Source organism: Phragmites australis, chromosome 6 (assembly GCF_958298935.1).
Source record: "Phragmites australis chromosome 6, lpPhrAust1.1, whole genome shotgun sequence".
Taxonomy (NCBI): Eukaryota; Viridiplantae; Streptophyta; class Magnoliopsida; order Poales; family Poaceae; genus Phragmites; species Phragmites australis.
Genome location: NC_084926.1, coordinates 21,436,540 through 21,459,328, shown reverse-complemented (window position 1 = coordinate 21,459,328; position 22,789 = coordinate 21,436,540). Strand labels below are relative to the sequence as shown.

At 40.3% G+C, this 22,789-nt stretch overlaps 1 protein-coding gene across 1 annotated transcript; it reads left to right on the top strand.

The window, feature by feature from the left end:
* Positions 1-8,746: 8,746 nt before the first annotated feature.
* Positions 8,747-17,624, top strand: LOC133922105 (ubiquitin-like modifier-activating enzyme 5). The gene is made up of 14 exons (XM_062367281.1): positions 8,747-8,927; positions 9,050-9,109; positions 9,202-9,315; positions 9,830-9,958; positions 10,137-10,205; positions 13,366-13,512; positions 13,673-13,709; positions 14,281-14,363; positions 14,620-14,694; positions 15,191-15,265; positions 15,579-15,665; positions 15,757-15,872; positions 17,104-17,153; positions 17,245-17,624. Exons 1-14 carry the CDS (start codon positions 8,847-8,849, stop codon positions 17,382-17,384), a joined length of 1,263 nt encoding a protein of 420 aa, XP_062223265.1. The 5' UTR covers positions 8,747-8,846; the 3' UTR covers positions 17,385-17,624.
* The last annotated feature ends 5,165 nt before the right edge of the window (positions 17,625-22,789 follow it).

The following is a 22,789-nucleotide window of genomic DNA, read 5'->3' as shown; positions in this document are numbered from 1 at the left end:
GCAATAGCCAGCCGTGGCAACGTGCACCGAAGGTGGTACTCCAGCCATCAAGCGACTACACTCCAGCCTTACTACGGTGGCCGACCGTGCAATGGCACACATGGCCAGCGGCCCTCCATGCGCTCTCATGGCAGCAATGGTCGTCCACACCCCCAACACCGGCAGTGCACCAGCTCTACACGGAGGTGACCAGAGCAGAGGCAGGGGGAGATGAATCCCTAACCCTAACTGCCCACAGGCCTTATATACTCTGAGCCCAAATGGGCTACAAGCCGAATGTGCTACCAGACCAATAGAGGTGGTAATTTTGTAGAAAACTCCCTGACTTACAAATAAATTGCGCACCAAAATTCCAAATTTAATAAAAAAACCTCTATTTTTTATTTTTAGTCCTTGGACTTTATACAAATTATATTATGCTTTCATTTATCTCATGTAAATATATATTCGAGACCCTAAGGTCATCGGGAATTGCATAATAGTGTGTACTATTAAACTGCACATGTATTACGTTAGTAATATTATGTTGTTTAATATATTTGTAGTTTGTTACATTTTTAATTGCTTAATTGCAATTATTTATTTATATTTGTGTATTTCTTAATTATTTAAGCCTCATATTAGCTTAAATAATTTGCAAAAAATATCCAAATTTTATATTGGTGATTACTTTCAATTATATTAGCAAAACATAAGGTAGTGAAGTCTATAACATCAGTTGTGATTGTAGTCACCTTAATTGGACAGAGTCCATATTATAGCAGTGAGTATTTACCAATATTTTACATATATAAAGTGTATATATTTGGCAGTTTCTGAATGTCACCCACTTCCTCAGAAGTGGAGTCCAAGACATTAACAGCGAAATTTTCGCATGTCATATATTGAAGGTCTACACCTATGTCATTCAAGTCACGTCTTGAATTTAAATTTTGCACAATTTATAATATTTTCATGCTATTTAATTTACCATCTTGGTAAATTAAATGACTACATGATTATTTCATGTAGGACATGGCTCATATCTCCAACAAAGATTTCAATGGACTTGAGTTAGATGATAGAAACTATCTAACTTGGGCTATGAACATAAAAATTAGTTTACTCTATCCAGATCTCAAGAACGAATATCTAATGGAAGAGGATCCACATGCTCTTTGGAATTCCCTCAAAGAGCGATATGATCAGCAAAAGGTTGTTACTCTACTAAAAGCAACACACGAATGGTCAGTCATTCATTTTTAATATTTTAAGTAAAACATGCTCCAAGTTGTGTTTCTGTAATCAACCCATCTCAGATGCGGATATGATCGAGAAGACTTTGTCCACTTTCCTTTCGGCTAACATGGTATTGCAACAGCAATACTACACCTATAAGTATACAAAGTATTCTAATGAAGAATCATCAAAGTTGGTGAAGCGCACCATTGCTTGAAGTTCATTTGAACATTCAGAATACAAACAAATTTGGTGGTCACAAAAGACACCAAAAGAAATTCAACGGAAAGTGGAAATGCAATAATAAGCATAATTTCAGTGGATCAAACAAAGGTATATGCAATTTCAAGAAAAATGACCACAATAACAACTCACAAGTTTGTCATAAGTGTGGATGTACAAACCATCAAACCAAGAAATGTCGTATCCCTAAGCATTTGGTTGATCTATACCTCAAGTTAGTTGGAAAAGGAAAACAAATATAAGGGGATATGTCCGAGGCTCACATCAATGAACCGCAAGACAATATATATGGTCTGATTCAGCCATTATCTGAACCATTTAGGTACTTTATGGTGCTCAAAGATGGATCTACAAGATGGTCATATTTATGTATCTTATCCACACGGAACCATGTGTTTGCCAAATATATTGCTCAAATTATAAAATCATGAGCAAATTATCTTGAACACGTGATCAGATCCATTAACATGTACAATCCTGCCGAATTTACTTCATGGACCTTCAATGATTATTGAATGGCCTTAGGCATAAATTTGGAGCACTCGGTACCTTATGTGCACACTCAAAATGGTCTAGCTAAATCTCTTATCAAGAGAGTTAAATTAATTGCATGACTATTACTCTAGAATTGTAATTTACCAACCTCATATTGGGGTCATGCAGTCTTACACGCTGCAGACTTGATTCGAATAAGACCAACTTCATATCATACGGCTTCCCTGTTGAAGTTAGTATGTGAAAATCAAACAAATATTTCGCATCTGTGAAAAATTGGTTGTGTTGTATACGTACCGATATCAACATTGCAGTGTACATCAATAGGCCCTAATAGGAAATTAAGGATCTATGTGGAGTATAATTCTTCGTCGATCAAATACCTCAAGCACCTAACAGGGGACTTATTCACAGTCCAATACACTGATTCTATCTTTGATGAGGATAATTTTTTCAGCATTAGGGGGAGATCAAAAGTACCACAAAGAATACCAGGAAATAAATTAGAACCTCGCATGCATTCAATCCTCAGATTCACGTACGAAAGAATCTGAACTAGAACTTCAGATAATTATAAATTTGTAATACATTACAAATAATATACCTCATGCATTTGTTGACTACAATTGTGTCACTAAATCTCATATTCACACTTTTAATGTGCCAGAAAGAGCAGAGTTACCTAATAAACCACATAACTCTCAAATGCAGATAAGAAGATGACAAGTTTGGTCATAAGGGATAATGCTTCTAAAAAGCATACGTGAAAACAGCGGATGTTATATTCCAAAGCAGTAAATGCAGATCAATCTAAAGTTGATAGACACCTTATGGATATTTAATATCCAAGGCCTATGGATGCTCAACATCCAAAACCGGCACAACTATGTACACAAATATAGATATTGGGACATCGAAACACCCTAACTCAATTGTTTTGAGAAATCACAAGGATTTAGAAGGGGTAAATGAAATATACACAAACTATATCGATTCTAGAGAATCATATTAACAATGGGTAGTATACGATTACCGTATCCGGATACCCTAGGGTTTTATCAACGATTGGTGAATCGCTAATCTAACGAACTTTTCGAAAAAATAGGGGATGGTTGAAGTAGATGAATCACAAGGGAACATGTAGGGGTTTTTAGACAGGTTTAGGCCTCACAAAGGATAATAACTTTATGTCATGTTTATCTTGTATTAATCTGAGCCTGTTATAGAAGAGGGTGTATCTAGCCTAGATTGATCTAAACCTAGTTAGTGACTTCCTCCTTGGCTTTTGTTGGCTTTCAATGACTTGTTTGGACGTGTATCGCTTGTGTTCCTTGCCCTCCGCAGGTCCCCTTGGCTCCGTACATATATAGTGTGTCGTATATCATCTGGACTCCTCATTTTTATTCTTGGAGATAGACCTTCCGGGTTACGGGATGCCTTTGGCATCTATAGGTAGTTTCCTTTCTTCTAGAGATCCCCTTCCTAGAGATAAAATATGCCTGAGAATTACAGGAACCCCTAGGGTACCTGGATATGGTAACTAATCATCAAGCCCTCCATCAGTACATGAAATAAGACTTTGACGGTTCAAATATATAGCCAACAAAGATAAGCTTTGTATCTGACCATGTCATCGAGTAGACTCGGATTACCGATTAAGATAAAGCACCTAACCAGGTTTCCTGTGTTCTTAGAACACCTACTCAGGATTCTGAACGCCTCTGAGTTTTCAAGAGAGTACTAGATTCTTTGTCCCATTCGGGTAGGTTTTCTAGTCGGTCCAAAAAAATCATCTTGTCCTTACCAAGTACATGGAAGATAGGACTTGTTACTGGCTAGGCTCAAAAGTTGAACCGTGGCAGCAAAAAGTTTCTGTGGTGGTGAAAAAAAATTCTCTATAATGAATGCGAAGGGATCATCGTTCCATCCTTTTGACTACTCCCATGCACTAGAAAACTCAGCGGGTAAATGCATGCACCGAGGTTTTCCTCTTTGTCAGTGTTGATCAACTGAAAAGGCATAGCCTTGATGATCGAGCATCACTTGGGCGCTCATGACTCATAATGTAGCTACGCCCAGAACTAATGTTTGTGGGATGAAGCGATGCGTCTCTTGACCCGTTGGCCTATATAGAGCCCCACGTGCTGGAGCTTGGCTGCATCAAACTCTATCATGAACCCTCCTCCATCACTTAAATATACTCATTCATCTCCTGACTATTCTCAATCCTCCCCCGAGTACACACCTCTTACTCCGCCATCGCCTCCTATTGAATCTTATTTGGTGGTGGAGGTTATCGACGTCTCTTCAAACGAGGAGACTGAAGAGTTGGCGGTGACTCGTGGCATCCCTATTAAAGACGACAAGCCCCCAATGCTTCATGTTCAAGATGAGGTGGACTAGGACCTTTTGGAGGCGAAAATAGAGGAGGAGGAAGCAACGACTGATGCGAAGAAGAGGGAAGCATCTGGCAACATCTCCATTAAAGACGGCAAGATGTCTGCTGCTTCATCCTCTCCGTCCTCGTGCTATTTCAGTGAGGACGGTTGGAGGGAGTAGCTGGAGCAGTGACACCGACAATGAGGGTGAAGAGCCAATGCCTCTTCCAAACCCTATGTCATCGGAGATGTCGATGATCCGACGATGACACTGGCAAGTTTAGCATGAGGTCAGAACATTGACGACCTGGTCTCCTCCGTTGGCACTAGTTGTTGGAGAGAGACAAGGGAGTCTCTCCTTCCTCTTGCTCAGTTGGTGAAGCTTCATTGGTCGAAGACTCTCCTACCTCTTCGCTGAGTAGACTTTAAGGACTTTTTATAATCATCTCTCTCTTAGCTTATATGTAAAGGTGCTCAAAGAATCTTATTAAATGTAGGACTCCTATTTCTACTAGAATACATGTGTATGTTTGTCAATCTTTTCGAGAATATAAGAAAATATTTAAACAAGTGTTCATCCTTTATTCCTTCCGAGTAGGTTAGGGAGCTTATTGGAATATTCGTCGCGATCATCTTAGGTTAGACTCCGAATGTAAAACGTCTTAGCTCTCAAGCACATCGGGGACACAATAAGGATTTCAGCGGTTCCAAAATACATTCTTTCCCTTCTTCTTGGAAATATGGCGCGCACAATAAGTTTTGTATAAACACTTGGTAGATTTTGTTATTTTTAGTCAGGAACTTAAATTTTTTCTATGCTTGATGGGATTAATTCGTGCTAGACTCTTTTGACAACATATCGTGATCCTTTATTGGCTTTTTCCTTCAATTAGTTTAGGACACGTTGACCACGTGGAATAGTCTAGAAATTGTCATGCTTCCCGAAGGTAACGAGTAGCGATATCTTACCGACAGGAGTGGCCGAAGATCCGAGTACTATGCTATGAAAAGCTTGAGTAACCAGCTTGATAGCAGACGAGAGATCTGCATACCTTCGAGTGCATTATCAAAGATGATGTTTAGGGAACTCCCTTCATTGATAAGGACTCGAGTAACCTTGCAGTTATTTATCGTAGGCTCAACCACCATCGAGAAGCAGCCTGACCGTATGAAGTTATCACGGTAATCTTCTTGGGCGAAGGAGATTTCGGTGTTCAACCACTTTACGGCCTGTCAACCCTTAAGGATAGAAGCTAGGACTTCTCGGGCTACAATCTTGTACCGCCATTTGGACTCATAAGATGCGGAAACACCGAACATGTGGTGAACCGTCCTCTCATATGGCTAGAAAGACATCGGGTTCGTATCGTCCTCACTACCATCTGAGTCGGAGTCTCTGCTTTGGGTCGTGACATGGATCTTCTTTCCTTTAGCCACTTTTTTGACTTCCACCTTGACCAACTTTTTCCAGAGGCTTTCATCTCGTTCGCCAGAGTCTAGTGTAAAACTTCTGCCCTAGGAAGGATTGGAGCACTGGTTGGGATGGATGTCGAGCAGGTCTGCAAAAACTTCATTAGATTTAGCTGTCTTACCCTTACCTCCTTTGGTGTTTTTCTTGTGCTTGCTCTAAATCTTGTCACCGCCGAGCCTGGGTTGAGGACGTTTGATGACATGAGTCTTCTCCTTGACATAGAGGAGCGCATCCTCAGTCCTAGCAGATTTATAGACGATCTGCATGAGCTCTTTAACCGTTTCAGGCTCCTTTCTGGCGATGTCTTCAACACAACGCCAGCTCTTAACCCCTTGAATGAACACCTAGATGACATCGTAGTCGCTAATCTTGGAGATGGTATTCCGAGGATTGCTGAAGTGGTGCATGAACTCGTGCAAGGTTTCGTTCCCCCATCTACTCGCAATGGTGGGGGTTGTTTTTCATGCCTGGGTGAACGTATGTACTATGAAAGTTAGCTCGGTACACATCACAAAGCTGCTCCCACGAGTAGATCGTCTTTGATGATAGATTGGTCAACCATGTCCTGGCTACCCCTTCAAGGGTTATAGGGAGGTAATTCACCATTACCTTCTCATCCCCACTGGTCGCCTGGATGGTCGTGGTATAGATCTAGAGAAACTCTATGAGATTTGTACTTCTATTATATTTCTCGATCGTCCTAGTGCGAAACCTTGCCGGCCAGTTTATGTTTTGTAGATCTTGGAAGAAGATCAGACATCCATTGATGGCGCCTTGCTTGATTCCAGCATCCCCAAGAGTCTTTCCCATGGCGATCCGAGATCGGTCCCGATTTGATCGATGTTAGGACATTTCTTAATTAGACCAATGAGGGGTAGATGAAGCCTCCTCAGAAGCCCCCGGGCATCTTCCCCGGTTGTCGATGGCCTAACACAAGTCATTGGTCGAATGACCTTTGACCAATGAGGTCCGACGGTGGTTGTTTCCCTGGTTGTCATCCCGGGAAGCCTTGTCCCTAGGGTTACGCATCTCCGGATCCGATGCATCTCATGACAGGGGATTGCCTGGTCTGCCCCAATTAGTACTATTTCTAGCTAGGACATGATGAGAGTTCTTAGTTTGGATGATGATTTCCTTTGTTAAGTCAATCGTTGAGTTCATCTAATCCTTACCAACTAAGGTAGCTAGGTCTATAATCGGAGGACGCATGAGGGCCTCTTGTAGAAGGAGGATCCTCCGAGCAGTTGTAGATTTAAAGCGGTTAACCCCCTACTAATGTTCAGAAGACAGTAAGATCGGGGCCCCGATAAGGACCATAGGTGTGTCTGCCTGCGACTGACCATTGCCTGCCACCGGGGCTAGAGGACCCTGACCATTTGCAGGGTTGTCGTCATAATGGCCCAGATCATCACCTCCGTTTTCGATGGTGTAAACTTCTTGGGAGTAATCTCCGCTAGAGGAGGTGTCCAGATCCATCATTGATGCTCCGTCAAATTGCTCCGAATATTTGAGGAATTTTTTTGATAGTATTTCATTTGTGTTCCTTGGAATTTTCGGAGTCCTCTGGTATTTTCTTGAATTTTATTGGTGTTCTCTGCAATTCATTGGACTATTTGGGTTTATTTCTTCCCTGAGAAATCCTATCTATACTCTTTATTCCTTCCTAATCCCTCAAATATCAGAATAGGCCTTGGTCCACTACTTCCATCCAGGCCGGCCCTTCCGTTCTGATCTCTTCGTGGACTGCTTGCTTATTTCTGCACCGACCTATTCGGTTTGTCCAGGCCGTCCCTGTGCACGCGCGCCGGCGTCCGCCGCCGCCGCCGCCGCTTCTGTAATGCGCAACTGCTCTTCCTCACTGCAAATCGCCCGAAGCCCGCGCTTCGCTACTCCATTCGCTGCCTGGCCAAGCTGCAGTCTCGGCCGCGCACGGCTTCACGCTCAGCCACATCCGACGGCACAAACGCCCTAGTGTCGCCCCTCTGTTCGACTGCAAATCCGTAGCCGAGCTTTTCTCTAATCCCATCGCTGCTCCGCTCGTAGTCTTTGGCAAGACGAAGCCCGAGCTTTTTTTTTGCCTTCGTTGCACGATGAACAATTCTTTACTGAAACTGAGCCTCAACAAGGGCCTCAAGTCTAGATGAGCTGAGCTATTCATCTCGTAGTAAGCCATGTCTTCCCTAATATCGCGGGGCATCTGGAAGGCGTTGTTTGTATTCGACTACATATGTTGTGTTTTGCCGAGTCCTAAAATTGAGCCTCAATAAGGGCCTCAAGTCAGAAACGTCACCCGGAACATATTACCATAGTCTTGTGATTAAAAGACTAGGCAAGACATGCTTACTGTAAGATGAGATTTAAAGCATTAGTCGCAGGAAAAATCATCTCATAATGGGCACCAAGAGCCAGTGGCTAACGCAGAACAAAAGATTAGGGGCTGGGCCTTCATGTCCTTCCTCCACCTCTTCTCCAATTGGAATATATACGGGACGATATTCTACATATGTTAGAGAGTTATCATCTTTTAGATGTCGTCTGTTGGATAGACGATATCTTGCTGTCGTTCAATAAAAGGATGATATCTTTCAATAGGCGATGATATGTTAAATTTGCTAATTTTTTAAACAAACATGTAGTTTTAAAAATATTAAAAAAATATAAAAAAATCGTTCCTCCTCCCCCTCTTCGTTCATGCGCTTAGTTGTTGCCGGAAAAACAATTGCAGCCTTGCGGGGCAGTCTATAAGGTTGGTGGACCAGATGTTGTGTATAGCTGGGCTTAAACTACACCAACGTCAGTTCTCTGGTCCACGAGCCTTTTTCCGAGAAAAGGAACCATGTGCCTTCTCTATGGGTCTACCCATCTGAGGCAGCACCACCTGGTATGCCACGTCATCAAGAACGCGTCATCGGTGGGACACGTCGGATCAGCGCTCCTGCTTCGACTCGCTAGACTCGAGGCGCGGAGTCTCTAGTCTCAACTGGCGCGCGACTGCATCCTGCTCTCTCACCAGCGGAGGAGCAGAGCAGCAAGCGGTGGCGATGGAGGAGGAGCAGCTGCGCGCGCTGCTCCGCGACCTGGACGCGCTCAAGCAACGCCCTGATCCGGCCTCCATCGACCGGGTAACACTCCCCCCCCCCCCCCCCCCCAAAGATCTCGACCCCTTTCCTCGCCATGTTCCCTAACTCCCAGCGTTTCCCAAACTCCTGATCTCTCCCTCTCTCATTCTTCTTCTGATTACCAGATGCGAGACCGGGTGGTGGCGATGATGAACCCGACCGCCGGCGCCCGATCCAAGATCAAGGTACGATCTGATGCCACTTTCCGCCTTGAGGGTACCGAAGTTTTGGGGCACTTGTGGATCTCACTGCTTGCGCGCGAAATTCTGGGGTGCAGGACATGAGCGCGGAGGTGGTGGACAGCAACCCCTACAGCAGGCTCATGGCGCTGCAGCGTATGGGCGTCGTCGAGAATTACGAGCGCATCCGGGACTATTCCGTCGCCATTGTTGTAAGTGCCTTTTCCCCCTCCTGATCTGCCATCGGAACTGTTTAAAATAGTTGCATACTTCATGAAGCTCGAAACAGCACGGAGCAGACATGTAGAAGTTCACTCTCTGAGCCCAGTAGGCTACCACATGATACTAGTATGCATTGCAAATGTCATATGGATATTGCTAAATTCGAGATGCTGCCTCCTGCTAGAAGCACGTTTGATACTAGTATGCATTGCAAATGTCATATGGATATTGCTAAATTCGAGATACTGTCTCCTGCTAGAAGCACGTTTGGATACATACCAAGGCCATGGTTACACCTAACAAGAAAAATGTAGTGATAATGCGTACTTGGAAAAGATTGCTGTTATTTTGTATGTTGCCACTGCTTTCAGTATCTTTGAGCACAAAATTCATAGTGTCAGCACAAAAAGAAGAAAATTCATTGCTGACATTCGTCTTGTCACATAAGTGCAAAATTTCAATTCAGGAATTAAAAAACTTGATTCATTGTCATATTCTCCACAGGGAATAGGTGGTGTTGGTAGTGTCGCTGCAGAGATGCTCACTAGATGTGGGATTGGACGCCTCTTGTTGTACGACTACGATACAGTCGAGTTGGCTAACATGAATAGGTTGTTCTTTCGTCCAGACCAGGTAAGCTACCAGGCTGATATGTTTATATGCATAATGCTTCCCTCGACCTTTTCTCTTCTTATTTTTGGGTTGATTGTTATCCCACTAAAACGTTTTTTGTTGGATTACTTATTTGCTGCTCTGCAAGAACATAATCCAAATTAGATTGTGACACATGCAATTCATGTGCTATTTTTAGGTTGGAATGACCAAAACAGATGCCGCTGTACAGACACTTTCTGGAATAAATCCCGATGTTGTGTTGGAGGTGAGAACTATGCCAATATTAGTATTTATCTGTTAGATCTTCTCCTTCAACAAACCAATATTTTTTCGAGTTAAAGGGCTTTTTATTTCCCCAGTCTCAACTAAAAATAATTGGACCATATAATATTCATGTTTGCACATTTGCTGGACTCTAGGGTACCAGACTTCTTCATCTCATCCAAGATAAGTTCTCTCTTTTTACTCTACTGTTTCCAAACCGACAAAACACCTGATCAACTACAGATCATTTTGTCTAGCAATAAACTCTACCATTTTCCACTTCTTGTGTCATCTCCAGGATCTGCCATCAGTTTGTTTTCATTGTCCCAATATGAGACTCCATGCTTCTGGCAGCGCCATCATCTTGTTGGTCTTGTCTTTCTCCTCCAACTTCACACTCTGTCTGCATCTCTTGACCCCCATGTACCTCGATGTCTTCATTGATCTCCCATTGACAGTCTGATAGGCCTGCCCATGTACTCTTCCATCTTCTTGATCACCCTTTCCAGCTCCTTGAGGTTAACCCTTGGACATAGCAATCAGTTTATTCCACTCCACTCCACCTGCTGAAAACACATAGAATTTCTTAACTCCCATAGTCCCCACAATGCAGCAACTAACCATATTCAGAACCAGGCACTTTTTATTACTAAGCCAAAATTTGGTAACATGTTCATAAGACCCCCTATTTCAACACCTAACCACCTGTGTTACACGGACACGGACACGGGTGTCGGAGTCCGACTCGGATGCGGGTGTCCGATTCGGCAAACTATAAAGAGGATTCGTCGAGGATTCGTCAAGGATTCGTTAGTTTTATTTTTTTATGTTTTAAACCTAAGTATATACATAAAATATATGTATAACATAGACATCTACCTCTTCTTTAATACATTACAAGGGGAAATAAAATCATAGTCCTAATTTAGAATCAAATCCACTAGAGTTGTCAAAGAAAATAGAAAAGAAAAGTGGAATGAGCTCAATTCATCATTTGTTAGCCACTTGGCCCATCCAGCCACTGGCCCATCTAAGCCGCACGCCCTAAATCTCCAACCGCACGCATTAGTTATCACGCACACAGCTGCCTCCTCAGTCCTCCCGAGTCCTCAACGCCGCCGCTCCCCCGCCTGCTGCCGCCGCCTCTTCCCCGCTGCTGCCTTCGTTTCTCCCCCGCTTGCTGCCACCGCTGCTGCCGCCTCTCCCGCCCCCCCTCCTGCCGCCGCCTCTCCCCCGCTGCTGCCGCCGCCTCTCCCCCGCCGCTGTCGTCGCCTCTCCCCCGTCTGCTGCCGTTGCCTCTCCCTGACACGGCGATACGCATCGACGCGGCAAAAAATTTGTGGACACGCGTGTCCCTGTAACATAGCTAACCACTCAGACATCACTGCCCTCATATGCTTAGCAATTGCACACTTAAAGAACAAATGCTGCCCTGTCTCTGGCTCAACACAAAATAGACAAGATTGATTTCTAATATTTTGATGTCTGCTAAGATTATCTCTAGTTAAGTTTTTATTTTTACAAAGCAGCCATAAAAAAAAAGGACTCTCGGTGGTATGTTGATATTACACACACTGGGAATGTACACAGGCATAATACCTCTAAAATCGATTATCTTGTACAAGGACTGTGAGCTATACGGACCTTTACAGCAAGTCATAATCCCATCCTTCCTAAAACTGGCAAGAAGCCCTGAAATAATATTTGCTTGTGCAGCTTTTTGAAGCATCCTAGCTAGCACATTTCCTACTAAATTAATTAACAGTGGTGACAGGGGGTCCCCTTGTCTAAGCCCCTTGCCATTCCTAAAAAAATTACTCTCTAACGCATTAAGTAAAACTCCCACATACCCTCCATGTATAACCCTATGAATCCACCTCTTCCATTTATCCCCAAAATCCCTAGAATGTAAAATTTCCTCTACAAAATCTAAATTTACCCTATCATACGCTCTCATAATCTAATTTTAAAACTATTCCCTCCTCACCAGATCTATGTGTAGCATGAGCAATTTCATGAGCAACTACCACACTCTCCAATATGTACCTCCCTTTGATAAATGCACTCTGATTAGCAGTAATCAATCTATTACAAATATTACCAAACCTGTTTGTAAGCACTTCCGTGAAGATCTTATAGCTGCAATTGATCAATCTGATAGGCCTAAAGTTTTTCATAATACTTGCATCATTTTCTTTTGATACAAGTCTAAGCCTAGCAAAATTGAGTCTATGCAGGTCTAACTCATCTTGCTCAAACTCTTTAAATATACTAAGCAAATCTTCTTTAATGATGCATCAATACTTTTGGTAAAAAATAAATGATAACTCATCAGGGTATGAAGAAAAAAGAACTGCTTGCCTAACCTCTTCTTCTGTGAAAGCAGGCTCTAAGATTTCATTTTCTTCCTTAGTTACTTTTTCACTTTCCTCCCAACAATCCTTATCTAATGCAAAATTACCTCTATCTTCTACACCAAACAGTTCTTTGTAACAGCTATGTTTAACATCTCATCAGGGTCTTCTACCAAGCACTGAGGCTTTTTTAAAGCTGCTACATAAGTTTTCCTGCATCTTTGGTTGGCTACAGCATGGAAATATGCAGTGCTTCTATCCCCTTCCTTGATATCTCTAGATCTTTGTTTTGCTTTGATCTCTTCAGCAGTGCAAATGCTATCAAGTTTTAATGTAATCTCTTTCATTCTATTATGTTCTGCTTCAGACAAAGTTCTAAGTTCAGAAGCTAAATTCAACACATCAAACTCATGAATTAAATCTCTTTTCTCCTTATTTCATAGCTTAGCTTTAATGAATTAAAGTTCTAAGTTTTAATGAATTATTTCATCAGATTCAGTAGGTTACAAGTTTTGGTAGAAGGGACAAAAGCTTATCCTTGCAATTTTTAATATGAGAATTGGGTACTAATCTTTACCTAGTGTCCTCTACTTTCCATTATTCTTCTTCGACTGAATACGTATGAAATTAAAATAATTTCTCATTTGTATTGTTTCCTTTTGTTTGTTCCATTGCTTACTCAACTTGGGTGATCGTTTATGAAGCGCACAATTTGAGGAATATTTTATTTGCTTGGACGGGATCTTTGTATGGAGTGATGTACTACTCCTGCTTATAAGTGATGTTGACTTATCTTTTCTCCTGCAGAGCTACTCATTGAATATTACTACAGTCAAAGGATTTGAAACATTTTTGGCAAGTCTAAAAGCACAGAGCTCTCATGACTGTAGCACTGGAGTTGATCTTGTCTTGAGCTGTGTTGATAACTATGAAGCTCGCATGGTTGTAAACCAGGTGGGTTGTCCGCACACAAACCAAAATAGAGTGCTTTTTCATGGTTATCCGTAGAACTTTATTAACCATATCAGTATTTCCCCTCCCTGGGTGCTTCAGTGCTTCTGTGCCATGTATTAGTACGTTATTTACTTATTTGGTCTTTTTACCTGCTTTTCAGGCATGCAATGAGCTTGGTCAGACGTGGATGGAGTCTGGTAAGTTATAACTCGCATTTTTTTGACAATGAACCTTTTCAAAAAGTGCAATGCTATTTTTCGATGCCATGCATAGTAACATCTATTTTTTGTGTACTGCTACCATTCTATCTCATCAGATACCTTCATTGTATCACAAAATTGTTGAGCCACCTTGTCTTTCATAGTTGCCTGACCTTCTTTATACCAATTTGTCCATTGGATAATAACACATTAGTACACTTCAGCCGTTATTCTTGGTTGAGTTAACCCCCGGGCTAGTTATGCAGGATTATGGATGGAATTTGCATTAGTTTCATATAATTGGTTTGGAAAATAGGTCGTAAATGTGTGACCTTTAAGATTGCAATCCACAGAAATAAACATACATGCTCAAATCTGTGTTACAGAAACAAGTATGTATTAAAGTTTGCCAAGTTACTTTCTGATTCCTTACAGAATTCATAGTGAAAAGGAATAATTGGGTTCTAACATACCTTCTCCTTCATTCAATGCTAGTCCTCTCTAGTCACATTAATTTCATCAATGTAAAGCTGTACACAGCAAGTAACATAAGATATTTATGTATCAGGTGTCTCGGAAGATGCTGTTTCAGGTCATATACAACTGCTGGTTCCTGGTGAAACTGCATGTTTTGCATGTGCTCCTCCATTGGTATGTTCTTATGATCTTCTATCTGCTACTCTAGTTTAATTGTGTGCTCTTATGCATTTGATGCTTTTAAATTGTGAATGTGTATTTCATACTGGCATTTTCTATTTCAATTATGTAATTTCAATGGTTGTTCTGGCTTGAAAAAGATGTCCCTACAAACCTCCATCATATTTCACTAGTATTTCTGTATCCATTCTTGGTAACCTGTATTTTCTCTATCCCTTCTTGGTAACCTGTTTGTAATACCTTTACTAAGGTTGTAGCATCTGGAGTGGACGAGCGTACACTTAAAAGAGAAGGTGTTTGTGCTGCCTCTTTGCCAACTACAATGGTTAGGCTTTATCTTATTTATTTTAACCATTTTAATTTGTTTCTCATTGTCATAATGCCATCTCATTGTGCCATGTGAAAGATTGAATCAGATGAATGTTATATTATATTTTTTTGTAGCTGCCTAGTAGCCTTATGTGGACGCTGCACATTTTCGTTAGTTTTTGTAACATTGACAATATTTGTCTCTGTTTTGTTGGAAGCAACTACGATGCAATATGGAAGCTTGAATCAGATGATAGTATCGTTATATTTTTGTAGCTGCCATGTAGCCTTAAGTGGGATTGCTGCATGGTTTTATTAACTTTTATAACATGTACAGTATTCTTCACTGCATTGTTGGAAACAACTGCATTGCAGTGCATCCAGTGTTTCATGATTGAGCACTACCGGCCCAAGTGAGGGCGAACTACAGTCTTTATTCCTAGACATAGGGTTCTTCAGTTTTAACCAGAACTGTGCCATTTTTTTGGTCTGACAAACATGGTGTTTTGCAGGGCGTTGTTGCTGGTCTCCTGGTCCAGAATTCTTTGAAATATCTATTGAAGTTTGGACAAGTTTCCCCTTACTTGGTAATTGAAACTAACTATAGTATTTGTAGTCCAGCATACTTGACTAAAGTGTTTTCTTGACACGACGTCAGGGAGTTTTTATTATTTATTTGGGTTGTAAATACTACTTTGTTGGCTTTCTATGCTCTCATTTTTAAATTTCCTGCTTAAATTTGCCTGTGTCTGATGTAGTAATATTTTTGAGGAAATACATATATAATTTTGGGCTGGAAAGGTTGCACTGCTGCAGCACATATTGATCCAGCATATTTATCTCGACGTTCCAAATGATTGTTATGTTTTTAAATCTTGTTATGTCTTCATGATCATGCAGGGATACAATTCACTTAAGGATTATTTCCCAACAATGGAAATGAGACCAAATCCGCAATGTTCGAATCCAGCATGTGTTCAGAGACAGGTGTTTGTCTTTTCCCACTGTTTATTGCTATGTCTGATAATTGAAATGATGAAGGATTCCTAATGTTATCTTGGTTTTGATTATCTTTTAGAAAGAATATATGGAAGCTAAACCTGCTAGAGATGCAGCTGCAAAGGCTAAGATGGAAGCTGAAACACCAGAAGCAAATGAATGCCCTGTCCACCTTGATAACGAGTGGAACATTAGGTACATCATTCCACGTCATCTTAATTTATTTTTATCCCCAATACTGATTTAGTTATGTTTCCTTAACAAATGCTTAGCAACTTTCCTTCAGAACATGGATATTACCAACAAGTACTAATTAGGAATAACTGATGCATGACATAGTGGTTTATTATATGAGTGAATTGCACAAAACTACAAGTATTATGCCATTTGTAACACAAAACTACAATTATTGTGAATAGTAACACAAACCTACAAGTATTGTGCACTAATTTCACACAAAACTCGATTTTAATTAAATTCATCCAAAAATGGTCTTATGTTTCTCCAGTAATCCTAGAATTTTTTGTACGTGTTCTATAATCCATATTCAACCCATTTTAATTGGACTCACCCAAAAAACTTGTGTAGAATTTAAATTAAAATTCTCCAAAAAGGCTATTTTTATAACTCCTAACAATTGTTAGGGTCTCAAGTAAAATCCTAAAAATATGGAAAAATTCACTAATATTCTTCTTATATGATGGACTAATTTCTAAAATTATTTCCAGCCCTACGTTATATGATGAAAAAGTGAGTTTCTTTGTAAGTATATAAATGGAGCATTACAAATGAACTTAATTTTTCACCATATAATCTAGGGCTAGAAATAATTTTAGAAATTAGTCCATCATATAAGAATATTAGTGAATTTTCCCATATTTTTTGGATTTTATTTAAGGGCCTAACAATTATTAGGAGTTTAAAGAATGTGTACATGGATTATGGAACAAATACAAAAAGTTTTAGGATTTTTAGAGAAACATAAGATCATTTTTGGGTGAATCTAATTAAAATCGGGTTTTTGTGTGAAATTAGTGTACAATACTTGTAGTTTTGTGTTACAAATGGCATAATAGTTATAGTTTTGTGCAATTCACTCTTATTATATTTATTGTGCTAACTATTTCATATTAGTGGGTTATCCATAGGTAATGGAGGTAATAAGATTTTGATTACTATAACACTGTACCCATGTTCAAACCACTTCATTTCTTATGCAGCCTCATTTGCAATGCCTAACTTGAGCTGTTCTTTTCCTTCACGTATATGATATAGAAACTACTCAACTAGGACTAGCATGTTGGTGCTCATTGTATTTCCAAGAGTTTGCCTTTCTATTGTATAGCAAGTTGACATGCTTCATTAATAAATAATCAATAAAGATGCTGTGCGCAATATCTGAATTGAAATTTCTGTTCTTATGCAGTGTTGTTGATGATGATGACACAGCGACATTAAGCATTCGAAGCACTGCAGGTAAATCAAATGCTTTCGCAAGTTAGGACAAACTATTTTTCCTTTATTTGCCAGTCCTCTCGACACCTTTAAACCTTCTGAAATTATACAGATATCCTACCAGAAGGCCTTGTCCGTGAGCTTCCAGCTGCTGATTTCTATCCAGAACAACCTGCTCCAGTGAGCTCCAGTGCTATTGATGATGACCTTGAGGAGCTCCAGCGGCAACTTGATGCCCTAAACTCGTCTTAGCCTTAGTCAACTGGTGCGTCAGCGTTCTCTCGGCCTTCCCCAAAAACCAACTTGGATGCGGAAACTGAGTTCACATATTATTGTTTGTCTGTTCTAACAGAGTTAGTAATTTCGCTGGACATATCCTTCACTGATTGTACTGGGTACAAAATTTATTAGTTATACTTTTTGAGTTTTGACATACAGTTTTGGTTGAGAGAATGTACATTTCGGAGGTGAGGAATTAATCCGTTACTAATATCTGCATTGTTAATTTCGGATAAGAATTTATCTATCGGGAGCAGCTCTGATAACTAGTAATATTCAGAGGTTTGTTTGGAACGGTCACTTCGGAGGCGAAATATATTTTTTTCTGGTTGTGATTTGCGAAGCGTTAAATTCATAATTCCTATGCATCTGAGCTGGAATCTTGCCTCTTAACTAGAGCACGCTTTACACGGCACTCTTCCGTTTCGCAAGATTTTGAGTTTCGAAACATTCACCCCTTCCCTTTCTATCCTTCTTCAATGTCAGTTTATAGGTTATGTGATTGTTTGCGTCCAAATTTTTCATAAACATAGTTCCTCTTTGTCCCGGGCGCATAGTGGTACGGGTAAATGTGATGAAACGGAGTTCTTTGTTGGTCTTTGGGTCTATTTGAAAGGAGTATAGTTCTAAAGACTTTTTTAGGATTTAGTCCAAAATCTAAATTTAAACGTAGCGATTTTAGACTCCAGACCGCCTTTCTTAGTGAACAGCACCAAATATGGTTGGCGTGCCCCCAACGCCCGTCAATCGAATCGAGCAACAGAGCTCTCACCTAAACTGACGAATGGGGAAGGTGGTTTTGGGTTAAGCTCGTGTGCCGACATCTGAACCAGAAATCTGGTTATTTTTTTCCCAAGCTGGTCGCAGAACTGCAGATCAGATGCTAGGAGCGTGATCGCGCAAGTACAAAGAGCAACATGAAAGTGTCATGCGTCGAAATGAGGCCACTTTCCCCGGGCCATTTCTGCTCGCCTTACCAAAATGCAGCTTGCAGCAACAGCGATGAACATCTTACGGCCACTTTACTGTCATCGTGTTTGCGTTGCACTTAAATCTAGATAGTTGCGCAAATATAAGGAGCAACACGATGGAGCCATGTCACGAAATGAGGCCACTTGACTGCCATTTCTACTCACCTTACCCAAATGTAGTTAGCATGAATAGCCTTGACGTGGTCAAAAGGGATATATACCAAGAAAGAAGCACACGCCATCTTCTTTAGTCCACTAAATTTTGAGACGTCAATAAAGTTCTACTCGTAATCAAATCACTATCGAAAACTCGTCGCGAAATTCCTTATGGCTCTCAAATGGTGTTGTTGGGCTGCCAGATATGCATCTCCACGATCTTGTAAACAATACTTCTGAATGGGAATTGCGGCTCTCCTAGATCACTTATTGCTGTTTAAAAAAAAAATTTAAACGGATCCACGTATTAGGTTTTCTCAAAAAATACCATATCCCTAGATCCATATCGACCCGATACCGATACCCGTATCCGTATCAATGCTGCATAGCCGCTAAGCTAAACCGGCTTCGCTGGTCACTTTCCTCCCACCCCGCTCACTCACTGCCCATCCGGTTGTCTCCAACTGCCCAGCCATCTCGTCCGCCACCATCGCCAGTCTGAACTACCGCCCAACAACCTCCCTCTAAGCCCACAACACACAATCCCCATGTCAGAACCCTAACCCACCGCTAACCTTTTCTCACCGGTGCAGATTTGAACATGGACTGTAATCTGGGTCGATTACAGTTGACTGATGCCTAGCAAAAGTGGCAAACTTAAGATTTCTTTTTATCCAAGCATCTCTGCTACGGGCATGGTAGGTGGGCTACACAGCACAAGTTCGAAACTTCAAATACTTCCCCATTGAGAATGTGCCAAGGGGATGCTCCCTTGACCTCATTCTTTACCTAAATTCCGTTTATAAATTTGCCATTAGTCCCGTAAAAAAGAAGAGGCCCACCGTTTGGTCATTGTTAGTATCGATCATGTATAGCAGAACAAGTCGAAGAAGATGAGCTGCCTATATTAATCAATCAATTAGTTGAACTGAGTCAAACATTTTAAAAAAACTATATACACTTTCGTAGCATCACTGATTGATCCTGACAGCAAACGATCGATGGATCCAAGTCAAAGAAGCACGTGGCTAATTTAATATCCTTCTTTATCAGTCCATTGTCGATCTCAGCTACACTCAGCTGCATGCCTCGGTCTTTAGCTACCTTCTGACCAAGGCAACTATGCTGCACCATTCCTTGGGTTGCCTTGAAAAAATTGAGTTTGACATAAATTTAAACTATGCATTTGGATTCAAACTAAGCTGGGTGACGATGACACCTCATGTATCCAGGCTCAACAATGACTATTTGTGTGCCGCATTACCAGAACACGACTTGCTCTTTCTGTGTGTTATAATGACCTTTAACTTTGTGCAGAAACCCTCGGTTACTATGAATCATCAGTAATTGATCTAGCAGTTGCGAACGACTGGTTAACAGAGTTTATGATGGTTTATATACAGAATTTTGTTGGTGATTTTTCACTCTCACAAAAAATGTTTATCTTGTGATTTATCGAGGACAGCGTGACTAGGTAACAGGGCAAAGTTTCCACATATTTTGTGGGTACAGAAGACATTTCAAATAAGTCCTTTGTCACATCATAGTTCTTGATCAATGCATTGTCTTGCATATCCAGAGTAATAAAAAAGGACCCTCGCAAAAAATAAATAAATAAAAGAAGAAAAGCTGTATCAGATGTGGATTACACAAAAGTAAGTAATTGCGACAGCACTGGAATGACTTATCTGTAAAGCAACATTTTGTTGACAATAATAAACTTGTGGCGCTATCCTTCGTAATTGTCACTGGAAAATTAATTGGAAAAGGTGGAGGAATTGATATGTAGTTGGATGTCTAATCACCTTTCCTAAACAATTCTGAATATTGGCTAAGTCAATCGATCATGCATCAACAACCTTGTGCAAAATCCAGAAAAAGAAGGAACAAGGAGATTGTATGAATTGTTGGTTGGAGGCACAATGGGCTCTTTTATTTAATGGGTCTACCCTTTGTATCTCCAATTTAAGTTATGGATGTTGAGATATATATTAATTGTAGTAGGTCCTATCCACCATACTTTGTACTAACTTTGATTATCACCGCTTGAATTTCCTTCTTTGCTGTATGATATTCTCGGATACAGTTCTTGCTTTCAGTAAATGTAGTTTATCAGATTTTGTCAAGTTTCCAAGGAAGGTTTGAGATGTTGAACATTCTTATAATTTGTTAGATGTGTCTTTACTAATTTCAATATGATTATTTTGATATAACAACTTTGCAAACATGCTTTCAACTAAAGAAAAATAGGGAGATCGAAACTAAGGTGGTGTTTGGCTCGCACTTTGTTAATGTAAATGGCATTGGAATTGGATTATAGAGGTTTTGTGGGTGGGATCACTGTTTGCCTATTTTGTTTGGCTCGATGAGGTAATTGTATTGAGTAACATTACGACGTTTGATTGGCATCTCAGGTATAAAATACATAATTTAAATAGTACTCATGAGAACTGATCCTTTGGCAAGCCAACCAATACAAAACATAACAAATTCTGCTTCTCTTTAATCAGTGCTAACCAAAACTGATCATGTAAACTTGTCAAGTCATTTAATCCGGTAAATTTGAAAGGAACATGCATTTTAACAACTGAATGCCCCATACAGGACTGCTACTAGAAGAGAGCTATGAACTTGTTTTTGAGAACAACATATAGACTCTAAATTAGTGCACCAAACTTCAAAGATACTACCTGAACCCGAGCAAGGGCTGACAATAGTATTTGCGTACACAAAAGGTGGAGTAACAATTTTTAAAGTATCAAGAGTTTTGATGCATCAAAGCTAAAGTATCAACTTTTAAAGCTTGAGGTCTAGACATCCTAAGTAGTTCCGCCACCTGTTTTCTTCCTAGCTTCTCATCACTTTTTATTTGCTTCATCAACAAAGACAAAAGAAGTTTAGGAAATGACCAAAAACTTCTATGGATTATCATATGGTATGAGTTGTCATACTCTCTAACAAACAATCGAACAGAAATGGTATATTAGTATATGGTGTGCTAGTACAATCATCACAATAATAGACATGGTACAATAGGCATCAATTGATGACATTAAAATCTCAAAATGAAAAGAGCTGAGGAAAAAGGGTAAGGATGGAGCAGATGATAATCCTTGTCAAAAATACATGCACCTTGCAAAGTTTTCTTTCACATAAATGCATTGGAGCTGAAATAGTAAAATAGAGCAGGGGCTAGTTCCTTTTCTTCTTAAAGAAAATGTAAATTAGCATTTCCTATCATAACCACCTGGTCAAGGTCAAAATTTGGCATCATGGTTAATCTGGTCAAGGTCAAGATAAGTAGGCATCATGGTTATAGAAGTAATACAAATTCAATTAAACATTCGGAATAAATAAGTAATTACACTTGCAAAAAGCTGTAACAAGTACCACATATATCTTTGTAACAACCTGAATCTGACATGGACGTAGAGATTTTCAAATTTACGCTAAAGGTGGCAAAAAGGGGTGATTATAACAAGTACCACATACAAGTACCATCAACGATTCAAATCCTAGCTGCCATTTTGTCCTAGAGATTCACATCCAAAAATCACTAAAAGGGAGAGACCAAAATCTTTAGAACCACCATCCAACAAAAGTAGGAACCACCATAGGTTACAGTAGGTCATTTGTCCACATATTTGCAGTTAACAACTACCTCTCAAAAGTCAAAACAACTGATGATCCTTATTTTACCTTGTTAAGAAACCACATCTCCCTCCTACAGTCCACCCTACATGATCTGGAGTGCATTTAGAATTTATGTACTCAAGTGGTTGAACAACAGTTATCAACCAAACTGTAAGCAATAGCATAACATAAAGCATAATAGGCAAAATCAATGGATCATTATGACATCATGAACTATGACATCCAATAAGAACATAAAACCCTGAATGAGCTGCTTGAACATGATCTAGCATGAAAAAAAAGTGTCAGGTCAACTCCCCAACCATCTCAATCCATTGCAGTAGCTGAGCTAATCTCTAATGCCCCATCCTAATCCTAAATTTGATATAGATCAGGAGTACGCACACCGCAATCAATGGGAACAGAGATCCCATTCACAATTGATACCACAACCACCGCCCCACTTAAACAGCGGCAATAAAGACCAAAGCCCCCGAGCAGCAACATAAAGCTTGGCCACTATGGACAATGTCTTTATTGATGAGAAGGAAAGGGAAGGAATTAACTCACCTACACGGACACCGGAGCAAAAGTTCCCTCAAGATCTAAAACAAAAGC